Source organism: Rhipicephalus sanguineus, chromosome 7 (genome assembly GCF_013339695.2).
Source record: "Rhipicephalus sanguineus isolate Rsan-2018 chromosome 7, BIME_Rsan_1.4, whole genome shotgun sequence".
Classification (NCBI taxonomy): Eukaryota; Metazoa; Arthropoda; class Arachnida; order Ixodida; family Ixodidae; genus Rhipicephalus; species Rhipicephalus sanguineus.
The window spans coordinates 31,405,638-31,426,323 of record NC_051182.1 but is presented as its reverse complement, the minus strand read 5'-3'; the positions used below and the strand labels follow the sequence as shown (position 1 = coordinate 31,426,323).

The 20,686-nt window shown below is 49.8% G+C and overlaps 1 protein-coding gene across 1 annotated transcript; it reads right to left on the bottom strand.

Annotated features, from left to right (window-relative positions):
- Positions 1-238: 238 nt before the first annotated feature.
- LOC119398592 (uncharacterized) lies at positions 239-15,992 on the bottom strand. The gene is made up of 2 exons (XM_037665427.1): positions 15,905-15,992; positions 239-813 (listed from the first exon to the last, which is right to left on the bottom strand). Exons 1-2 carry the CDS (start codon positions 15,990-15,992, stop codon positions 239-241), a joined length of 663 nt encoding a protein of 220 aa, XP_037521355.1.
- Between the last annotated feature and the right edge of the window lie 4,694 nt (positions 15,993-20,686).

The window sequence follows — 20,686 nt, the reverse complement described above, 5'->3', positions numbered from 1 at the left end:
CGAAATGTCCTCTTGAAGCCCACGTCCAGCGAGAGTGAGCGGTGCCCGTACGTCGGTATCGTCGTGTTATTTACAGCTTGCAACGGTGACGAACACGGGCCTTTGCGATCGGCTGGCGACGCCGGCACAACGCTCACTTCTGCCCCAGTGTCGACCAGGAAACGAGTGCCTTTCTCGCGATCAGTCAGGAAGAAGACTGACGGGCGACTTTCCGCTGAGCCGGTGGCACTTGTCGCCGTCAGTGCTGGCTCGGCGCATTTCCCGATTTCTCGCACGGCGGCACGCATTTCCGTGCAGTATCACCGAACTTACGGTGGTACCAGCACAGCTGCCGCTGTTGTTGTGTAGCACTCCGCCGTGTGCTTTGACTTCCGCTTGACTGCAGCGCCGCGACTGTGTCGGCGAGGCGAGAAATTTCCGCACGAATCTCCAACAAGGCGGGAGAGGGCGAGGCTTCGGCGAGCACCGTGGCAACTGCTGGCGTGGCGACGGCCATGAGTCGGTCAGCCATTTCGGCGATCTTGGAAACGTCCGTCTCTCCGGAAGCCGTGACGCCTATCCGCACGGTTTCGGGCAGTCTTTGAAGGAAAAGCTCCTGCACCAGGCGACTGTCGAGACCTGCTGTGCAGCCCGCTAGTTGCTGCATGTGGCGCAACAGTTGGCTGGGTCGGCGGTCGCCCAGTTCGGTCTCGCGTAGCAGCTGCTGCAGGCGCTCCGGCTCCAAAGGGGTTAGACGGCGAATCAGCTTCTCTTTGAGCACTCGATAGGCATCTTCGGCTGGTGGGGCAAGCAGAATGTCGCGCACCTCGCTCGCTGTGGCAGGTGGGATGTTGGCGACCACGTGGTGGTACTTGGTGTGGTCGGCGGTGATGCGGCGGGCGGCGAACTGCGATTCTACTTGGGCGAACCAAAGTGCCGGGTCGCTGGTCCAAAAGGGAGGAAGCTTCGCGTCTAACACAGCTACTGTCGGGCTGGCGACGGCGTCGTGGTGTTCCATGTTCGGGACGGCGGGTCACCAATTGTTGGTACGCGTGAGCGACGCAGAGACGAGGCGTGTTGTTGAGAGTCTCGGTACCAACTGGCTTTATTTCTCGGCGAACTGGTTTTCCTTCTCTCCCTCTCCGCGCCTCCTTCGTGCCTTTGTTACGGCGCAGAGGGAGGAAAGGGAATGTCGTTCTCCCTCACGCTGGCAGCGCCACGGCTGCACCGCGGCGCATTTAGCGTTCACCACAGGGGCGACCTCTGTGGCCTGATATCGCTCCGTGTGTACACACACACCCACAGATATATATATATATATATATATATATATATATATATATATATATATATATATATATATATAGATAGATATATATATATATATATATATATATATATGTATATATATATATATATATATATATATATATATATATATATATATATATATATATATATCCCTATTGAAAATTTATCCACCATGTGGGATGGTGGATTCCACCATCCACCATTATGGTGGATTATGGTGCTGGAAGATGGTGGCACATGGTGTATGCTGGCGTATGATGGATGCTGGGAATAGCGGAGCGTAAAACGGCTCTACAGCGTCGGGACCATCGTGATTAGCTGTTACACATAAATAATTGTATAGAAGGCGATGTAGCAAGCATTAGTACAAAAAACGAAAAAAAAGCCGTATGCAAAAAAAAAAAGACTGCCGCCACCGGGAGTCGAACGTGCGACCTTCGGATCTCGAGCCGAGTACTTTACCACTACGCCACGCTGACAGTTGCTCTGAGTTCTGCAAAATGACTAGTCAACATACGAATACACCGTTTGGCTTCAGCTTTGTATGTCTCATACTGGACACAGACGCGATCTTCACATCCTACTAAAATTTGCATAGTTATTAAACGCGAACAAACTGCTGCCGGTAACGAATGGCATGTCGATAATGGCAACAGCGCTAACTTTCTTGTAGAATTCACAACGTAACTCCAAAAAAAAGTGTCAAGTGGACCGAGGAGCGGGAATGTTACAGCTAAGTTTATTTGCCGTTTCTCGCTTTTTCCAAAGGGCGACATGTGCAGAGGCTTTATGTCGACTCAAATCTCATTCGATAAATACGCGCGTACGGTTAATTGAGTATTGTGATGCTTTTTTCGCGCAACCTACAGCGCAGCCGTGCCAGCGCACTGATCTGACGCTGTATCATTAGCTACAACTGCAGAACAGCTCGGCCAAACGCAAGTGCAGTGCGCGGGAAAAATATGCCATCATATTGGTTCAGTAAGGCGTTCGAATTGACAAGTCTATGTTCTCGCATACGTGTCAGAGAAGCGCCGGCGAGTGCGTCCGCCGGCGGTTGGTGAGCGGATCCGTTTGCTGGAAGCGCGTCGCATCTATGCTGATCGCTTCTTGTGCGGACACCTTACACAAGAAAAAATGCTTCATTTAGGTTAGCCGATGCCACAGCTGTGCTGTAAAGTCATTCGTACTCATCGGAATCGTGTATCCTGAAACCCAGAAGTGCCGATAACACGTAGACGGACTCGGTCGGTAAGCTAGGCCTAACCTTTGGTGGCAATCATGGTGGTAGAATATGATGGTGGAAGTGATACTTGGTCGGGCTTATCTTGACGCAGGCCGAAGGTAAAAGTTTGTTCATTTTAGCTTCGCACGCATTTTCACTGTTACCTTAAAGTGCCGCTGAGGTAAGTGAGTGTGCAAGAATTGCCAGAGTTGCGTTTCTAGCGTGACGGTATCAAGCGGCGGCTGTTTTCTGGTCTACCCGCTAGAAGGGCTCATTTACATCTCGGCAACTGTGCGCCGATGTAACACAGATACTGTCGCTGTTCACACCGACACTTCTAGACTTGTAAACATCACAATGGAGCAGCACATCGCGGATGTAAACCTGATAAGTACGTGCGTAAAATGTAAACATTCACGGCTGCTGTGCTCCACAAATCTTGAGGCGGTTACGCCGCATGAATAAAAAAAAAGCGTGCTGGAAAGCTTAATGATCGGCGTTGGCTTCTTTGAACTCTAAACATATTTTTCTACACATTGAACAGCAAAACATTAGAAGTGACAGTGATTTCACATAATGTCACGTGCACTTCCATCATGCCACCGTCATCCAGCTTATTCACCAAGCCATCCACCGAAACATGTTTTGCTCGCCACCATCAGCCAGCATTTTCCACTTAACACCAAAAAAAGCTCGCCACCACCACCACCATCTGCCACCATTTTTCCACTCTCGCCACCATCAGCCAGCATTTTCCACTTAACACCAAAAGAAGCTCGCCACCACCACCACCATCTGCCACCACTTTTTCCACTCTCGCCATCATCAGCCATTATGACCACCACAGTTTCCACCACATCCACTATTGTTTCCACCTTGTCCACCAAGAATTCCAGCATCCACCAACCCACGATTTTCAATAGGGATATATATATATATATATATATATATATATATATATATATATATTGTGAGCGCTGACTGTGTCGGTCATCATCTTCACTTGTGCATACAAATCATCGTGATCATCATCATCGTGTTGGATCGCCGGTGTTCGGTTTTTGGTTCGCGCGCCTTTGCTGAAAATACAACAATTGTTCCGTCGTACCTGACGTCGTCTCACAAATGGTGGAGGTGCTGTGATTCCCACGTCCTCTTGCTCTACCGGTCACCCCTGGAGCTCCGGTCTGGCCGACGACTTTGCTTGCCAACAACAACCATGGCACAAAACGACGCACTTCCACCGTCCCTGCCGCGGCCGCTCAGCCTGCTGGGCCACGGTACACCGTGAGTACATCCCAGCGAGACCCTCCAGTATTTTCCGGCCTTCGCGGTGAGGACGTAGAACAATGGCTGGACAACTACGACAGAACCAGTGCTTGTAATTATTGGGACGAGGCACACAAGCTGCGCTATGTTCCCTTTTACCTCAAGGAGGTCGCGAAGACGTGGTACCATAACCACGAAAGCGACTTTCCTGATTGGTCAGCATTCACGGTGCAGCTGCGTCAGATCTTCGGCACGTCTGCAGGACGCTCTGAGGTAGCGAAACAGAAGCTCGCTACTCGCATCCAGGGACCCGACGAATCGTATACGTCGCACATTGAAGACGTTCTGGCTCTCTTCCGCCGTGCCCAAAGTGACATGCCCGAGGCCGATCGCATTCGTCATGTACTGAAAGGCATCAACTCTATCGCCTTCAATGCTCTTGTCATCCAGAACCCAACTTCGGTTCAGGACATCATTACGACGTGCCAACGCCTGGACGCACTCCACTCAATGCGCCTTCCACACGCCTCCTGTGACTCTCGCCTTACTGGAGAACATGAACTGCGCGCCCTCATCCGCACCATCGTGAGAGAGGAACTTCACGGCATTGTTCCTGGCAGCCCAGCTACTTCATCCGTCCGCTCTCCTCCTTCTAATCTGCGGGACATCATCAAGGATGAACTGGCATTAATGACGAGCGTCGCACGTGCCCCGTCTCCTGCGGCTTTCCATGCGCCTTCATATGCCGAAGTTCTATCACGGCCTCCGGTACCAACTCCACCTGCGCCTGCGGACGTCGTATACGACCACTTGGCCGCGATGGCAGCCAAGGCACCAGCACAACAGCACTCCGCTCCTTGGCGCCCTGCACGCCCCATCTGTTTCTACTGTGGCATACGAGGCCATATCTCCCGTTTTTGCCGCCGGCGCCAGCAAGATGAACGACGAGGATATTCTTCCTACGAGAGAGATTTTACTCCGAGGTCCGATCCCTACGTTCCGGGACCCTACGTTGCCTCGTCACAACGCTCGCCTTCTCCTCCTTTGTCCCACGGCGACCCTCGTCCTTCCCGCTCACCCCGCCGTCGTTCACCGTCGCCCTTCCGCCGTACTTCTTCGCCCTTACGTTCTGCCCCGACACCTCTTGACAGCCACTCGGAAAACTAGAAGCTGCAGTTTTTGGAGGGGAAACTGCTCGTCGTCTAAACGCAATAATTCCTCCTGCGCGCCCTGCAAATTTACTGACTGTATGTGTGGAAGGTATTTTGGTGGACGCTCTTGTAGACACTGGAGCCGCTATCTCGGTCATTCATCGCAAATTATGCCGTCGTCTACGAAAAGTGCAAACTCCGTATGTTGGTCCGGTGTTATGTGGCGCCAATGACAATCCCATTTACCCTATTGGACAGTGCACTGTTCGTGTTCTGATCGACGGCATTCGCCATCATATTCAGCTTGCTGTACTTTCTTCGTGTGCTCACCAGATTATATTAGGCTGGGACTTCCTGTCAGCTGCTTCCGCTGTCATTTCGTGTGGTCCGCCCGTTATTCACATTACGGACACCGAGCATTCTAGTGCCACGGCCGCTCGATGAAAAACGCACGGTGCGGCCTGCCGCGTCGCGGCGCAGGCAATGGGCGAGAGCGGGGAAACGGAGTTGACAGTTGTCGCCGCATTTCGCTAGGAGGGCGCCAGTAGTAGGGGAAGGTAGGGAGCCTTCATGTGTGCGCGGGCGCGCACACATGAAGGCTCCCTAGGGGAAGGCTCCACGCGACGCGCGGGCGGGAAGGAGCGCGCGTTCAGCGGGTACGTCGAGGCAGTGGTTGTTTTTCTTCACATGAATCGCTCGCCCTGAGTATCACTCAAGACAGTTTGCGCATGTGTGATATTTTATACGTTAGGCAAAATGCAGCGTAACTGTTGCGTGCCATTGTGTTCCACGAATGCATCGAAGGACCCGCGAATACGCTACCACGAGTTTCCCAGTAACGCAGAGCGCAGGGCAGCATGGCTGCGAAACCTTTCCCGTGAATGACCCGGCGGGAAGGGAACAGTATGGCAGCCTAAGGACAGGTCCCTGGTGTGCACCTTGCATTTTACGGAGCAGGGCTACAAGAAGACCGAGAAGTTGAGGACACTTTTGCCAATGGCTGTGCCGACAGTGTTCCCCGGTTATCCAAGCTACATGAGCGCCAGGAGCACGCCTGCTCCGAGGAAGAAGCGGCCACGCTTGGAAATAGAAGACGATAATGCGCAGGCGCGTGCCGAGTGCTCGGGCAATGCTGCTTCAAAATAGCCGTTTTGTCATTAGCCAAAATGGCTCAAGTGACAGCACTGAAGCCACGACGCCCAACAACTTTGAGCTAGGGAACGAAACGTGTGTGGAAATGGCATCATTTTCAGATGCGTCATGTCAAACTACATTCGACCTTGTTAAACTGTCAGAAGAAGCTAAAAAAAAACGCGCTGCTTCCAAGCGAAGATCGCTCGTATGAAAGCAGCACTGCAGGCCCTTCAAGAAAAAGTGGATGAGACTGAGGAGCGCGCGCAGTTTTATGAAAATAACACGGACATTGCCTGTTTTGTGAAGGTGCTCAATGGTAGTGCGCAAGGTGACAAGACTGCCAAGTTCGTTAGAAACCAAGTCCGCAGTTTCTCGACGAAGAAGCCCCACTACAGTGACGTCATTCTAAGTGAATGTGTAATTTGGAAGGCATGCTTCAACAAAAGTTATGAGCATGCAAGGTCCAGAAATATCTTTCAGCTCCCTTGTCGCTCAACGCTCCAGAAATATGTAGGCCATTTAACAGGTGGAATCGGCGTCACTTCGTTGATAAAGGAGTGGCTGTGTATCGAATTCAAGGGTCTCACTGTAGAGCAAGAAGCGTTCTGCTCCCTGATCGTTGACGAGTTGGCCATACAGCAGAGGGTCATATACGACCGACAAGTCGACAAACTTTCTGGTTTCGTTGACCGTGGTGAAGAGCACTCAACAGCGGTACCCCAAGTGGCAAACCGATTACTATGTTTTGTAATAAGAGGCTTGTCAACATCATATATTATTTCTGTCGGATATTTTTTCACGAGATGTCTGAAAGGTGACGAGCTGTTCTCTATGACCTGCTGAAAGTGCTGTGAAAGTGCTGCTGAAAGTGCTGTGAAAGCACTTGCTGGGCGCAAGTGCTGCTGAAAGTACACTTGCGGGGCGGACGACCACGCCATGGAAGTCTGCAAAGTTTTCATCAGAAATCTCTTACGAACGCTTCTAGCCAGCTGGGCAGGAAATGTTAATATGTCTGTTGAGCGTCTCGTACGCTTGGCGCAGAAACCTCTGGCCAGGAAAGTGCTGCGCCAGTGATCCTTTTTTCACGCACGTGCAATAAAGCAATCATGACTCCCCTGATGTTCACAATGCTTTTGTTTCTAGGGTGTGAGCAACAGTCATTCCGGAAATACAACCGCACCTGTCAATGAGCGACTCTCCTGTTGATAAAATAACTGTGGCACAAACATACATTATCGAGGGTGAACAGCGCAACGGCAACAAAAGAGAGAAAACATGACGCGAAAAATCGCAACTCGCACGAGCAACCACTTCAGATAAAACTAACACTTGCTATATTTATGTTGAAGCACCACCGGCGCACATTCGGCAGGACGATTACCAATATAGTTAACGCTATAGCAAGTGTATTGTAACCCTTTAAAAACTAACAAGCGCATAGCAGCTGCGCTGTCAAGCCGCGATCCGCCGCAATAATTCCGGCGATCTCGCTTTCCGTCTCCCCAGAGGCTCCCCCACTGGTGGCGCCGCGGCGGCAGCCTGGAGCACTAGGCGCGCGACGCAGTATCCGCTCCACGCGGCAGGCCGCACCGTGCGTTTTTCATCGAGCGGCCGTGCTAGTGCTTACGATTTCTCGTCGCCTCACCTTGTCGCAGCTGCGGATTTTGTACTGCCTCCAGCCCAGGAACGCATTGTCACAATCAAATCAAGAGATACTATAGACGGTGACGCAGTGGTTGTCCCTGATCAGCGGTGTATTTTTCGAGGAATCGCATTCGCCAGTTGTCTAGTGCGGTTTTCACGTGGTCATGCCAGTCTCACCGCCTACAACACGACATCAGAGACGCAACTCCTGTCTGAGGGGTCCACTGTTGCCAGCCTTATCGACACAGCACCGGTATGTGTCGTCATTGTATCGCCTTCCTCGTCAAACGCAAAGTGTACGCCCGCTGGAGGTTCATCTCACGACCTACTATACTCCTGACCTGCCCAGATGTGCCCTCTCCAGCGCCCACGTTCTAGTTCATACCTACTGCCGCTAGGGATGTAACCTACGAGCGTTGTGGCGCTAGTCAGCACCTGTCCGCTGACGTCAATTTACCGCTCGTGATGATGTTTCTCCAGCGCAGAGCGCTCATATCATGTAATTATTATTCACAAATGCGAAATACTTTGGAAATAAAAAAACGGAAAGTGAATTAGAACTTTTTTTTCATTTAAAAGGACACAGCCGTCCTACACTATGCAAGTCTACGGCTTCTCACGTTAGTCAACCAGTGCGCAGTAAATACTTAGCCGCACAGAATAGCTTACTTGACCCTCGGTCTAAGTTTGCAGAAACAGTCACATAATGCCGGCAGTTCGTCACGTAATACAGGCGTTCTTACTCCAGCGCCGTCCAAACGGTCGCAGAGTAGCAGACGAACAGGTTATAGGAAGCGCCACCTACGGCAAGCGGTTGAACGAGAGCGGGGACGCGCGCTTCCATTGGACCCCCGATATCTGGGCAGGTCAGGAGTATAGTAGGTCGTGGTTCATCTAATGCTCTCAAGGCCACTTTGAGTACCGACCTGACTCCAACCCAAACCCATGACTTATTGGCCATTTTAACGAAACACGAAGCTTGTTTTGACGTTTGTTCGGATGGCTTGGGTCAAACTACGGCGGCCTCTCATCGTATCGACACAGATGGGTCTCGTATCATTCGCCGTCGCCCTTACCGTGTCTCGTCTTCAGAACGCAAGGTTATCGAGGAACAAGTCAATGACATGCTCGCACGCAACGTTATCAGGCCTTCAGCAAGCCCTTGGTCGTCTCCTGTTGTCCTAGTTAAGAAAAAGGACGGGTCCGTACGATTTTGCGTTGATTACAGGGCACTAAACAAAATTACCCGGAAGGATGTATATCCTATGCCTCGGATTGACGATGCCCTTGACACCTTACAGGGCGCTGAATACTTTTCAAGCCTCGACTTGCGATCTGGCTATTGGCAGATCCCGATGCACGAGTCTGATAAAGAGAAGACCGCATTTACTACACCTGATGGCCTCTTCGAATTTAATGTGATGCCTTTTGGGCTCTGCAATGCCCCAGCCACATTTGAGTGAATGATCGACACGGTACTGCAGGGCTTAAAATGGAACACCTGTCTTTGTTACCTGGACGACATCGTCATCTTTTCGTCCAGCTTCTCACAACACCTAGAACGTCTAGACGAGGTACTAACGTGTCTAGCCAAAGCCGGTCTCCAGCTAAATACCAAGAAGTGTCGGTTTGCGAGCCGCAGCATCAAAGTGTTGGGTCACGTCGTCAGCAAGCTTGGTATTGAACCTGATCCTGACAAGGTGGCCGCTGTCTTGCACTTTCCTAAACCCACTACGCTAAAGGACGTTCGCAGCTTCCTCGGCTTAGCGTCGTACTTCCGCCGGTTTGTCCGTGACTTCGCCACTATCGCAGCACCTCTTCACAAACTTCTGACCACAAGTGTCTCCTTCGTTTGGACGGATGACTGTGAAGCTGCTTTCCAGACCCTCAAGCGATGCCTCACGTCAGGGCCAGTTCTTCGCCATTTCGATCCCAGAGCACCTACTATCTTACACACTGACGCAAGTGGGCATGGAATCGGCGCTGTCCTGCTGCAGCTTGACCAGACTTCGCAAGACTCACCTCGGCATATCACCCGCAGACAAATGGTCTTATCGAGCGTTTTCACCGAACTTTGTCCGACATGATCTCTATGTATGTTCAGCCCGATCACAAGAACTGGGACACAATACTGCCTTTCGTCACGTTTGCCTACAATACGGCCATACAACGCACTACAAGCTACAGCCCGTTTTGCCTCGTGTATGGCCGTGCACCGTCTTTTGTTCTGGACACCAGCTTCTTCTCCGCGCTCTCTGTCCCATCAGCGTCCCTTCCAGAAGAGTTCGCTGCCCGCGTCGCCCGCTGCCGTGAAATTGCCCGCGCCAACACCTCTGCCATTCAGGCCAAAAGGAAAGTTCGTTGTGATGAGACACGTAGAGTTGTGTCTTTCCACCCAGGCGACGAAGTGCTCCTCTGGACACCTGTCCGCACACCGGGGCTCTGTGAAAAATTCGTTCACAGATACCTGGGCCCTTACACCGTGCTTGAACGAACGTCTGCGGTGAATTATCGCGTCGCTCCTGTTAGTTGGGCTTCAGACCGCCGCCGTCGCGGTACCGAGATCACCCATGTGTCTCGCCTGAAGCCCTATATCCGGCGTTCGTACCCTTACTAAATGGACGTCTTGCTGACCGCTTTCGTGAAGGGGGAAAATAGTGTGAGCGCTGACTGTGTCGGTCATCATCTTCACTTGTGCATACAAATCATCGTGATCATCATCATCGTGATCATCATCATCGTGTTGGATCGCCGGTGTTCGGTTTTTGGTTCGCGCGCCTTTGCTGAAAATACAACAATCGTTCCGTCGTACCTGACGTCGTCTCACAAGATATATATATATATATATATATATATATCGTCGTCTCACAAGATATATATATATATATATATATATATATATATATATATATACACTGCATACATACACACCTTAACGATATTTATCGCGAATAAGAACACGGTTTCCGAGTGCCAATATGACGCGACTGCCAGGTGAAATTATTTTCTCCAACCCACGTAACACAAAAGACGCTATTTGCCGTCTAAAAGACATCTTGAAAGGCTACAAAAAGGACTAATAGACGTCTTGGTCAAGACATTCCCGTAGCCGTAGACGTCTTTTCGACGTCTGATAGCTGTGCTAATGTCCCGCTAGTTGATGTCTTTAAAAGACGTTTTGAAAAGACCAAGATAAGACGTTCTATAGACGTTCTTGTTTTTTCGCCGTTTTCGAAATTTTGGACTTTCGAAATATAAAATAAACTAATAGAACTGTCTTTGCAGCATGTTTGGTCGGCAGCCTGACGGCTACCATAGGAAGATAGAGATTGAAGGGACCGAAAGAGCTCCCGCAAGAGCAATTTCCTGTTTTTCTCCCACTTCCTATGTCAGTCGTCGAGCAAGTGACCAAACAATCAAGCAAGATCACTAACATACGTACATACCTGTTCACCCACGCATGTCCACACTGTTGCATATATAAATTTTCGACGCTGAGTTTACTCGCGTTTATTGCGGACCGAATCAAGTTGTTGCGGTCGCTCATATATGCCGCATGAATTATTGGCTACTTCAGCACACCATACATATCCAATTTTCATATAAAAGACATCGGTTTATAATAAATTTGAACACGTACGCAGGGGATCAACACGTATGTATTACATAAATGACGTTTAGCGGATGGCGCGCAAATAAATAATCGCGCTTCTCAGCAACAATAAATTATCCCATGATGTTGTCAAATTGGCTTTATTAATGAATAAAGCACAACCAAATGTGGCACAAAACACGTCGGAAGGTGACCGCACAAGGTGAAGCTGAGTGGCACGGCAGCGACGTAAATAAAATTCTGCATGAATGCACTCCAAGTCTCGTCAAAGAAACTGCACTGGCTTCCGCATTAGCTGGCAGCAGTGAAAAAAAGCTGCATACAGAGAAAGCAAGTAAGCTACGCAGGATTTACAACAAATAACAGATCATCAAGTCACTCTAAAGAAACATTTCCAATTACAGATATGATAAAATGCTGTTATGTATAAAGAAACGACAATCAATCATAACCACACCTACAGGCGAGGCGCCTATACGGTAGAAGCTTTGCACTTTGTCAGCGACAGGCCGGCATAGTTGTAAGCATGCTTGCTTAAACTATGTCGGCCTGTCACTAGCGTGCGTGCGTGGAGCCACGAGCTGTAACGCGCAAAACATAATTACTCAAAATAGGGCGAGTCAGTCTGGCTTACGATTCGCACCGGCGCGTATAGTTTCGCGTTCGAGCACGCGGTTCATCCTAGCAAAGAACTGTTCACATTTTAATCACAATTCTAAAACCTTTCAGTAAAAACGACGAAAAGTCAGGTGCACTTACCGAAAAAAGCACTCTATCAGAACGTGCACACGTTCTTAGCTGTTTGTCTGGCTGCAACGAATGCTGTGAGCAGAACAATCGCTTCTTGGAACGAACGTACCGACGAACGTACCGTCGCAAAAAGCACAGTAAAGCTTGTTTCACCAAACACTGATGGAAAATATGCGACAGACAGTATGATCGGTATGATCACCGTTACTTGATGCCAAACAGCCCGTAATCCGTTCATCCGTTCACAAACAAAAGCTGACAACGCTACACAAAACGCAAATGACCGCCGGCCGTCGCCTAGCTCTGCTGCGAACTGGCGCCTGGCGGCTGGCGCGAACTAGCGGAGGAAGAGGGGAAAGGGGGAGGAAGGAACACGTATTCTGAAACAGGCCTCACCCTTCACTTGAACGAGCTGAGCACAGCGTCATCATTCAACAGAAAAGACATAACGGTTTTCACAAAGTGATCCCGCCTATTGCTCAATATTTAGTGAGCACTCCTGCCAATAGGTGTGTCTAGCTGCCATCGACGTTGCGTCAATTGAGTCAAGGTGGAGCGCCGAGTGAAAAGATGTTCTTGAATGCAGGGGTAAACATGCGCGCTTCAACAACACCCGCTTCGAGCCTCCGACTGCGTAGCATCAGTAGCATGCTTGCCTGGCTTGCCTGCGTTTTGCTTCTGTTGTCGTTCGCTGTTGCGCGAGCGCTGCGCGGCCTTAGCCGCCTTGGCTTGAAAAGAATATACTTACCAAACTGTTGATAGAAACCCGCGTTGCGGAGCTTTGTTTTCTGCGTCTCTTCTTTCACTAAAGCGAGAGTCACCGCTCTTTAGACATGCCGTTTTGGCGTCTTTGCGCTCGTGGACAAAACATTTGAAGAATCATTTAGATAGTCGTTGCGCGCGCACTTCCCCCACCCACGAAACACGAAATCTCTATAAAACGTTTTATAGAGGTTTATAGAGGTTTTAAACGTTTTAAAGACGTTTTATAGAGGTTTTGTGTTTCATGGGCAGAATGTCTAAAAATGTCTCAAAGTAGACGTTGTGGACTTCTTTGGCAGAATACACTCTGGCTATGTCGTAGCTGTTGAAAACGGTAATAAACAGTACGCAGGCATATTTGAGAGGCAAGTGCTTTATTTTGCAAAAATGTCTGTTCTTGAGCTTCTCGTAAACCAAGACGTTTATAGCCGTCCGTAGCCGTTTCGAGACGTCTTTTAGAGGTTTTGTGTTACATGGGAATCGGCCGCCGGGATAATAGATAAATACTCCCTGTCTAGTTCGCTCCCAGCACTCTCGGCCTATTTTCTGTGTTTTGAGCCTTATCCGGAGTCTATATCGACCAGATGACGCTGATACCATGTCATGCCAGCACGGCGCGTTAGAATGAAGCAGGCCCGTAGCCAGGATTTTTTTTCGGGGGAGGGGGGAGGCAATTGCTGAAAGCTTTGAACATTTGAGAAAAACGCTTATTTTCACGGTTTATTTTCGATAAAACACCATGTGGCATCAAAATTTCGGGGGGGGGGGTCCCCTGTGCCCCCCTCCCCTCCCCTGGCTACGGGCCTGGAGTGAAGCATCAAACGCGAAATCTTGAGCTGTATTAGCAGAAAAGAAAGAATCGTGGTAGCTCACCGCGTCATTGAAGCCGACAGTGAAGTCGATCTTGTTGATCCGCCTTCTCTCCAGAGGTAATGGGTAAAACATGTGCGTATATATGTTTTCTGGTGTAACTTTCCCGCTTTGGCGTCCGATACGCACAACCAGTACACTAACAAGAAATATGAAGTTGAGCTGGAATGAACAGGGGCATTCAAGAATGCGTGCAGTTCTTGTCGGGTGTGCAAAGATGACCTATTAGTGGAGATATTTGTAAGCAAAGACCACAGATCTCTCACTTAATTTCTCTCAGCGAATTTTCCGTTGCATGGCCGCGGTGTTTGCCGCGATGGATGTGGTTGCAGACTTTGAACCTCGCAGCGAAGGTCTCGCCATAGAAGCAGGATTACATTTCAGTGAGTCTAAAATGATCCCCCCCCCCCTACCGCCCACCCCTTGCTCTCGCGGTAGCTCTTTCTGCGTACGACGTCTTTTTTCTTTGAGTTTCCCACTTCGCTTCGCTCAGCCTCGCTTCACAACCAGTCCATGTGCACTTGCACCTAGAAAGAACAAGAGGTTGGAAAGAGTGACCAATGCTTTCGGCGCTCTGGTGCTGTGTGCCACAATTCAAGCGCCTCGCATGCAAAGGAGCAGGGTGCAATTACACATTTACGGTTTTACCTCAAGGATAACGAACATCACTATGCATGGCTCATAAAGCTTACAAAGGGAATGAACCGAAGTCCCGCGCACTTATTTGCAGCAAGCACTTCCGAGAAGGTGACTTTGTCTGCAGACTAGGAATGCAAATGTTAATTTGGTGAGCAACGGTGAGTTCACACGTGACACCTCCCCCTTCAAGTAGGTGGGACCGTACTTTAAGTGATGACGCCCACACCTCAAAGTCTTTTCAAAAATTACTTTGGGAATGTCATGCCTAATAGTCATCCCCCATGCTACGCACCCTCATCGGGGAACATGTCATTGGGAAAGTACCGATACACACAGAAAAATGTGAAGGAGGGAATACACTAGGACAGAAAAAAAGCAGACTGTGAAGTTTGAACGAGTTTCTGGTTCGAAAAAAAAATTAAGAAAGAAACCTTGCAGAAAAGCTTATACTTAAATTATTTTTCAAATTAAATTGTCAATTCGTCCCGGCGCCTGCCCATGAAAGCTCGCCGTATTCTTGGAGGGTGAAATGCATGATGAGATGGTATAGAGTTTCGTGATCGCAACCATTCGGCAACAAGGCTGTGGGCCGCGCTTTTGCCTATCTGATTTTCACTGTGGTCATTATGTGTGGAGGAGCCAAGGTGGTATGGGCCAAACAGGATGAAAACGAACATTTCAAGCGACAACTTCAGTGGCGAAGCCTGTAGGAGGTTTAGGGGGGTTCAACACCCTCCCCCGCCCCCACTACTACCGCCCTAAAATTATTACATTTTGTATGTGTATTGTACGCACGCGCATACAAACACACGAAAGAACAGAGATAAAGGGAGGTCAGAGCCCCCAGAAAAAGGTTTCTGGATGGGTTCATGGTAAAATCGTGCTCACGTGGGAACATGCTTTACACCGACCTTCTTATGTGATTGCTTTTAATAGGCTTGGCTAGGAGCAAGGAAAAAGGAAGAGAACGAAAGGCATCCTAGAGTCGTGGCGCTTAGACGTGCTCCTGAAAGAGCTGTAGAGCAGACCGGCCTTTACCTCCTCGAGAACCACTTCAGGATAGAAGATACGTTGAAGCAGACGAAAACAGGCAGTGCTCTTTACGCAGAAAATCCCCGACAAATAGGGTGTCAGAAGTCACAGGCTTCCAGAAGATTGTTTCGTTTGTTGAAGGAAGAGAGCACACTTTAGCTAGCCAAAAGGGGTCTCTAGCCACACGGTTGGTACCAGGAGAGAAAAAGGCGAGGGAGAGGAGCAGCTTTGAGTGTGGGGGCATGCCCCCACTGGTTTTGAACCTGTGGGGGCGATGGCCCCCACTGCCCCCCCCCCCCCGGTTCCGGAGTCCCTGTTTACCGGACTTTACGCCTATTTATCACGCGGAAATAAAAAGAAAAAAAAGAAAGGGGGTCACATATATATCAAGTCATATATTGTGTATTAATTTATGTGGTTTCACGCGCCAAGACCACGATACATGAAGTACGCCGCAGTGGACGGCCCCAAATGTTTTGTACACCTTGGGGTTATTTAACGTGCACTGAAATCGCACACACGGGCCTCTCGCGTTCAGCGTCCGTTCAAATGAGTCCAGCGCGGCCGGCATCGAACCCGCGTCTTTCGGGTCAGCATCCGAGTACCGTGCCATCGAGTTGCGCTGAATGTGTTTCCACAAATGTGCAGCGCAGCTTTTCTCCCCCTTTCCTTTGTGTCGTGGTTGCATTTGTTTCACAGGAGTCGGTGCTGTTAGTGCATACCTTGAAAGAACGACGAACCCAGCCTTGAAAGACGCGTGCAGAGGATGAGCAAATTTCACGAGCACACACGGTGGGACTAACGACATTTTAGTGAAACACCACGACTCAAAAGGAAAGCCATGACGCACATGCACCGATCATGATGCAGTAGAGATGAAAGCGCTGCGCATGATCTAATAACAACAAAAACGCCCATGCACAGCAAAAAATCGTACAGATACAAACGCAGCGCATGATACCTTCTAGTTACTATGCTCTGAAAAAAGCCACTTCTTTTCGCGATAATGACGAAGAAGGAACACTTACACACCGATCATGACCATGCTGCATTCGATACGCTTCATTCAGTTCCCTCTCAAATTTCGTGGCGGCTCTACCAGACAGGGGCGTAGACAGAAATTGTTTTCGAGGGGGGGGGGGGGGGGGGAGAACCTCCTTAATATGAAGTGGGGGCCGAGCAGGTAGATGTGGTCGAGCGTCATTTTGTGCTCTGTATGCCATGGCAAGAAAGAAAACAAAAGGGGCGGGGGGAGGCACGGGTCCGGTGTGTAACCACCTGGCTACGCCACTGCTACCAGGTATCATTAAAAACGGGCGAGAAATCGCGCACTGTACAATGAGCAGGCAAATTCGCTCCATCTCCTGATGTGACGGGCGCTTCATATTGTCACGGGGTCGTGACGTCCACGACGACAGCAGTCGGCGCGTTCAAGATGAAACCCTTTATTTGGCCGAACTCGTGGCCGGGAAATGAAAACCAAAATGCAGCAATACATGCTGTACACTGATATAGCGGCGAACAGGGCGTCCGCCGTCGATAAAACTGCTCATAACTGGGACGCGCTGTCTTTTATACATCAAGCATCGAACTTTCTAGTCTTACCACTGGTGGTCGCGCAAACTCTGGAATAATCTAGACTAACGGCGTCCTGCGCGCAATCTTAACAAAGTGATCTACTACAATTGTGAAGCTTCTCGAACACTGCGGCGCGGTTAGCGTCGAGCGTTGCTATGCGTCCTTGTTTGTCAAACCTGAATAGATAAAAATAAAACAAGAAGCGGGCGTGGCATTGGCCCCCTCTGAAGAAGCATCGTCCCGATGCTTGTGAAAGAACATAGAAGGAAAAAAAAGCAAATGCATACACAAATAAAAACATTAACAAAGAAAAAAAAAACTAGAGTCCCCAGGTTCGCTAACGCACGAAAAACGGCTTAAGGCGCACGACATGCACGACTTCAGGTCGTGCGCGGCGTCGCTGGGAGTTCGTAATGCCCTCCGGGATTACTTCGTAGTCAAGAGCGCCGAGACGTCGAAGCACCTTGTATGGCCCGAAGTATCATCGAAGAAGCTTCTCGCCAAGCCTCCGTCGACGTAACGGCGTTCAGACCCACACGCGGTCACCGGGTTGGTACTCCATGTGGGTCGTCGAAGGTTATAGTGACGGCTGTCGACCCTCTGCTGGTTCTTGATGCGTAGGCGAGCGAGCTGTCGAGCTTCTTTGGCGCGTTCCAAATAAGTGGCGACGTCGAGATTGTCTTCGTCGGTGGTAGCAGGCAGCATTGCGTCAAGCGTCGTTGCCGGGATCCTTCCGTAGACCAACTTGTATGGCGATAGCTGCGTCGTTTCTTGTACTGCCGTGTTGTATGCGAAGGTCACGTACGGAAGGATGGCATCCCACGTCTTGTGCTCGACGTCGACGTACAAGGCCAGCATGTCGGCCATGGTCTAGTTTACACGCTCGGTGAGGCCATTGGTCGGTGGGTGGTAGGCGGTGGTCCGACAGTGACTTGTCTGGCTGCACCTCAAGATCGCCTGAGTTAGGTCAGCAGTAAAGGCCGTATCTCTATCGGTGATGAGTACCTCTGGGGCGCCATGACGAAGGACGATGCTCTCCACGAAAAACGTGGCTACCTCGGCGGCACTGCCTTTGGGCAGGGCCCTTGTTTCGGCATAGCGCGTGAGGTATAGTCAGTAGCTATAACGATCCATTTATTTCCGGAAGTCGACGTTGGGAACGGCCCCGGTAGGTCTATCCCGATTTGCTGGAATGGTCGGCGAGGAGGTTCGATTGGCTGAAGAAAGCCTGCTGGTCTTGTCGGCGGTGTCTTGCGTCGCTGACAGTCTCGGCATGTCCTTACGTAGCGAGCGACGTCGGCGGCAAGGCGCGGCCAATAATACCTTTCCTGTGTACTTGCGAGCGTGCAGAAAACACCGAAGTGTCCAGCCGTTGAATCATCGTGTAGGGCCTGAAGGACTTCTGGTCGTAATGCTGAGGGCACCACGAGAAGGTAGTTGGCTCGAAGTGGCAAGAAGTTCTTCAGAAGAACGCTGTCTCGCAAGAAAAACGACGCCAGTCCTCGCTTGAATACCTTCGGAACAACGGCGGTCCTGCCCTCGAGGAAACACCCAAAGGCAAAATTCTTCCAAGATTAAATAATATAAACGTGGAAAATCGCGAACTTTCGCGGTCGAAAAGAAGAGACCACCGGAGGAACTGTTGTCCATGGTGAGACAGCTTGCTAGACTTGTCCCAGAGGAGGATGCGCCGCGTGTTGTATCAGAAGGCGTAGATGTCATTTCACGTCATAATATCATGCGTCCCAAACACTCTGTCAAACGCGTTGCGGATTTTTTGACTGCGTTGTGTGTATTACCCGCCGACAAGGAAGGTGGCTTCGCCGTTTTGCCTACTGGTACGTTTTGTGCTAAGGCAGACGAGGCCATCTCCAGTGTTTTTAAACGAAATGATGACATCACTTTGACTAAGGTTAAGGCGCAGGCCAGAAAACTTTGTGGCAGGCTCAATCTCGATAAGTTGCGGAAAAGTATTAATGATAGCAAGCGATGTCACCTTCAGGTATTGTTCAGTGCTAAAACCCACAAAGCAGACGTCCCGTTAAGGGTAATTGTATCGGAGAATAACACCTGGCAGAAGTCAGTCGCTTTGTTTCTTCAAGCCAAGCTTAACTGTTTGCCCGTGAATAATCCTCGGATCAAGTGGTTGGGTTCTTGAAGGACCATCCTCGTACAGGCTACCAAGCGTTTTCGGTAGACATAAAATATTTGTATTATTCAATCCCTCACAGTGCTCTGTTGTCTTCCATTGAACATGCCATCGATGAATATGGCGCCACGCGCTTCCAAAACGAAGCTTCATTGTCAATGAGTCATTTTTTAGAACTTTTATCGTTTTACTTATCGTCCACCTTTATTTGTTGGAACAACGCACTGTACTTGCAAAAAAAGGGCGTGTGTATCCGTTCGTGTATAGCACCCATTCTTACTGATTTGTTTTTATCTGGCCTTAGCATTACCTTGTCTAAAACGCTACAAAACACCAAAGTGTGCAAAGTTGTTCGCTTTGTCGATGACTTCCTGTTTTTAATTGACTGCACATCTGGTGACGTAGAGGCGAGGGTTGATGAGGTGATGCCCGCGATTAAGGAATGCTTTACGCCCCTGGAGGTCACTTGCGAACTTCCGCAAGGGGGCTCTATTCGGTTTTTAAAGACGATAGTCTTTCTTGGGGAACTTAAACGCAGAAATTTTGGTCTGTCTTTCTGTCTGTCTGTCTTTCTGTTTGTCGGCACGTCCCTCGATTCAGCCACTCGGCCAAAGTTGAACCACTTGCCCAAGGGCCAGCCGTCTTGAACTGGTGCGGCTGTTCATACTTGTGAACGTTGTCGATCAAAAAGTAAATATCATGCATATCTGAGGTGCAACATCACTAGGTAATTATTAGGTGGCGTGTTCCTTTAATAGAAAATGCATACATACGTAATTTTAAGGACCCTAGTTTCTTAAGCTGCGCTGAAAATGCATAAGAATGGAAGCTTGAGCGAGTTGGTATGCGTTCATCTTTGTTGAAACAGCGCTCACTAGACGACGACGAAGTAAAAGAAGGCACAGGACAGGCGCTGCCTGTCGTGCGCCTTCTGTTACTTCGTCGTCGTCTAGTGAGCGCTGTTTCAACAAAGCTGAAAATGCGACTGCGCTGAAATTTGCCTTCCTCCGTGCCCTTCGCACGAGCTCATTGTTGTGTTTCGGTTCTGTATTGCACTGTACGAATGCCATGGGTTGGTGTTGAAAAACTTTAGTTTTGAGAAGGCCAAGAAGGTGAAAAAATATATTTAAAAAATGAAAAAGCAGCGTTGTGGGCGGCCTTCAGGCTGCCGGTTGTGGGCGCCGCTCTGGCGTTCCTGTTTTACCCAGGCGACGTGTAAATAAAAGAGTGTGTGGAGAGTACTCGTTGAGTGCGGACGTTTCTCAGCTTCAGCGCTTCGCGCCAAACCGCGTTTTCGGGCTGGCTGGCGTCCCCGCCGGTCGCGCTGGTCACCGCCGGTCTTCGCCTGCTGCTGCGCCGGGACTACCAGCACGCAACACAGCACTCGTGTTTCCCGACGTATTGCCAGATAGCGTCCATATCTCACACAGCGCCTCTTCTATCGTCTTTACACGACATTTGCAGCGAAGCTCGCAGATACGCGGCCAATTTTTAGACCTCAGGTTATTTTTCTCAGAAAACCACACGTGCTGGTGGTATGAGCCGCGGGCAAATAAGCCTCTTCTTTCCTTCGCTTCCGC

What these genes read in the sequence shown, in the direction of transcription:
- LOC119398592 (XM_037665427.1), bottom strand. Translation starts at nt 15,992, where the DNA reads ATGGCACGGTACTCGGATGCTGACCCGAAAGACGCGGGTTCGATGCCG. An exon ending in ACGGACGCTGAACGCGAGAG is followed by an intron (nt 814 to 15,904) that starts GCCCGTGTGTGC and finishes CACCTGCCACAG; the next exon opens with CGAGCGAGGTGCGCGACATT.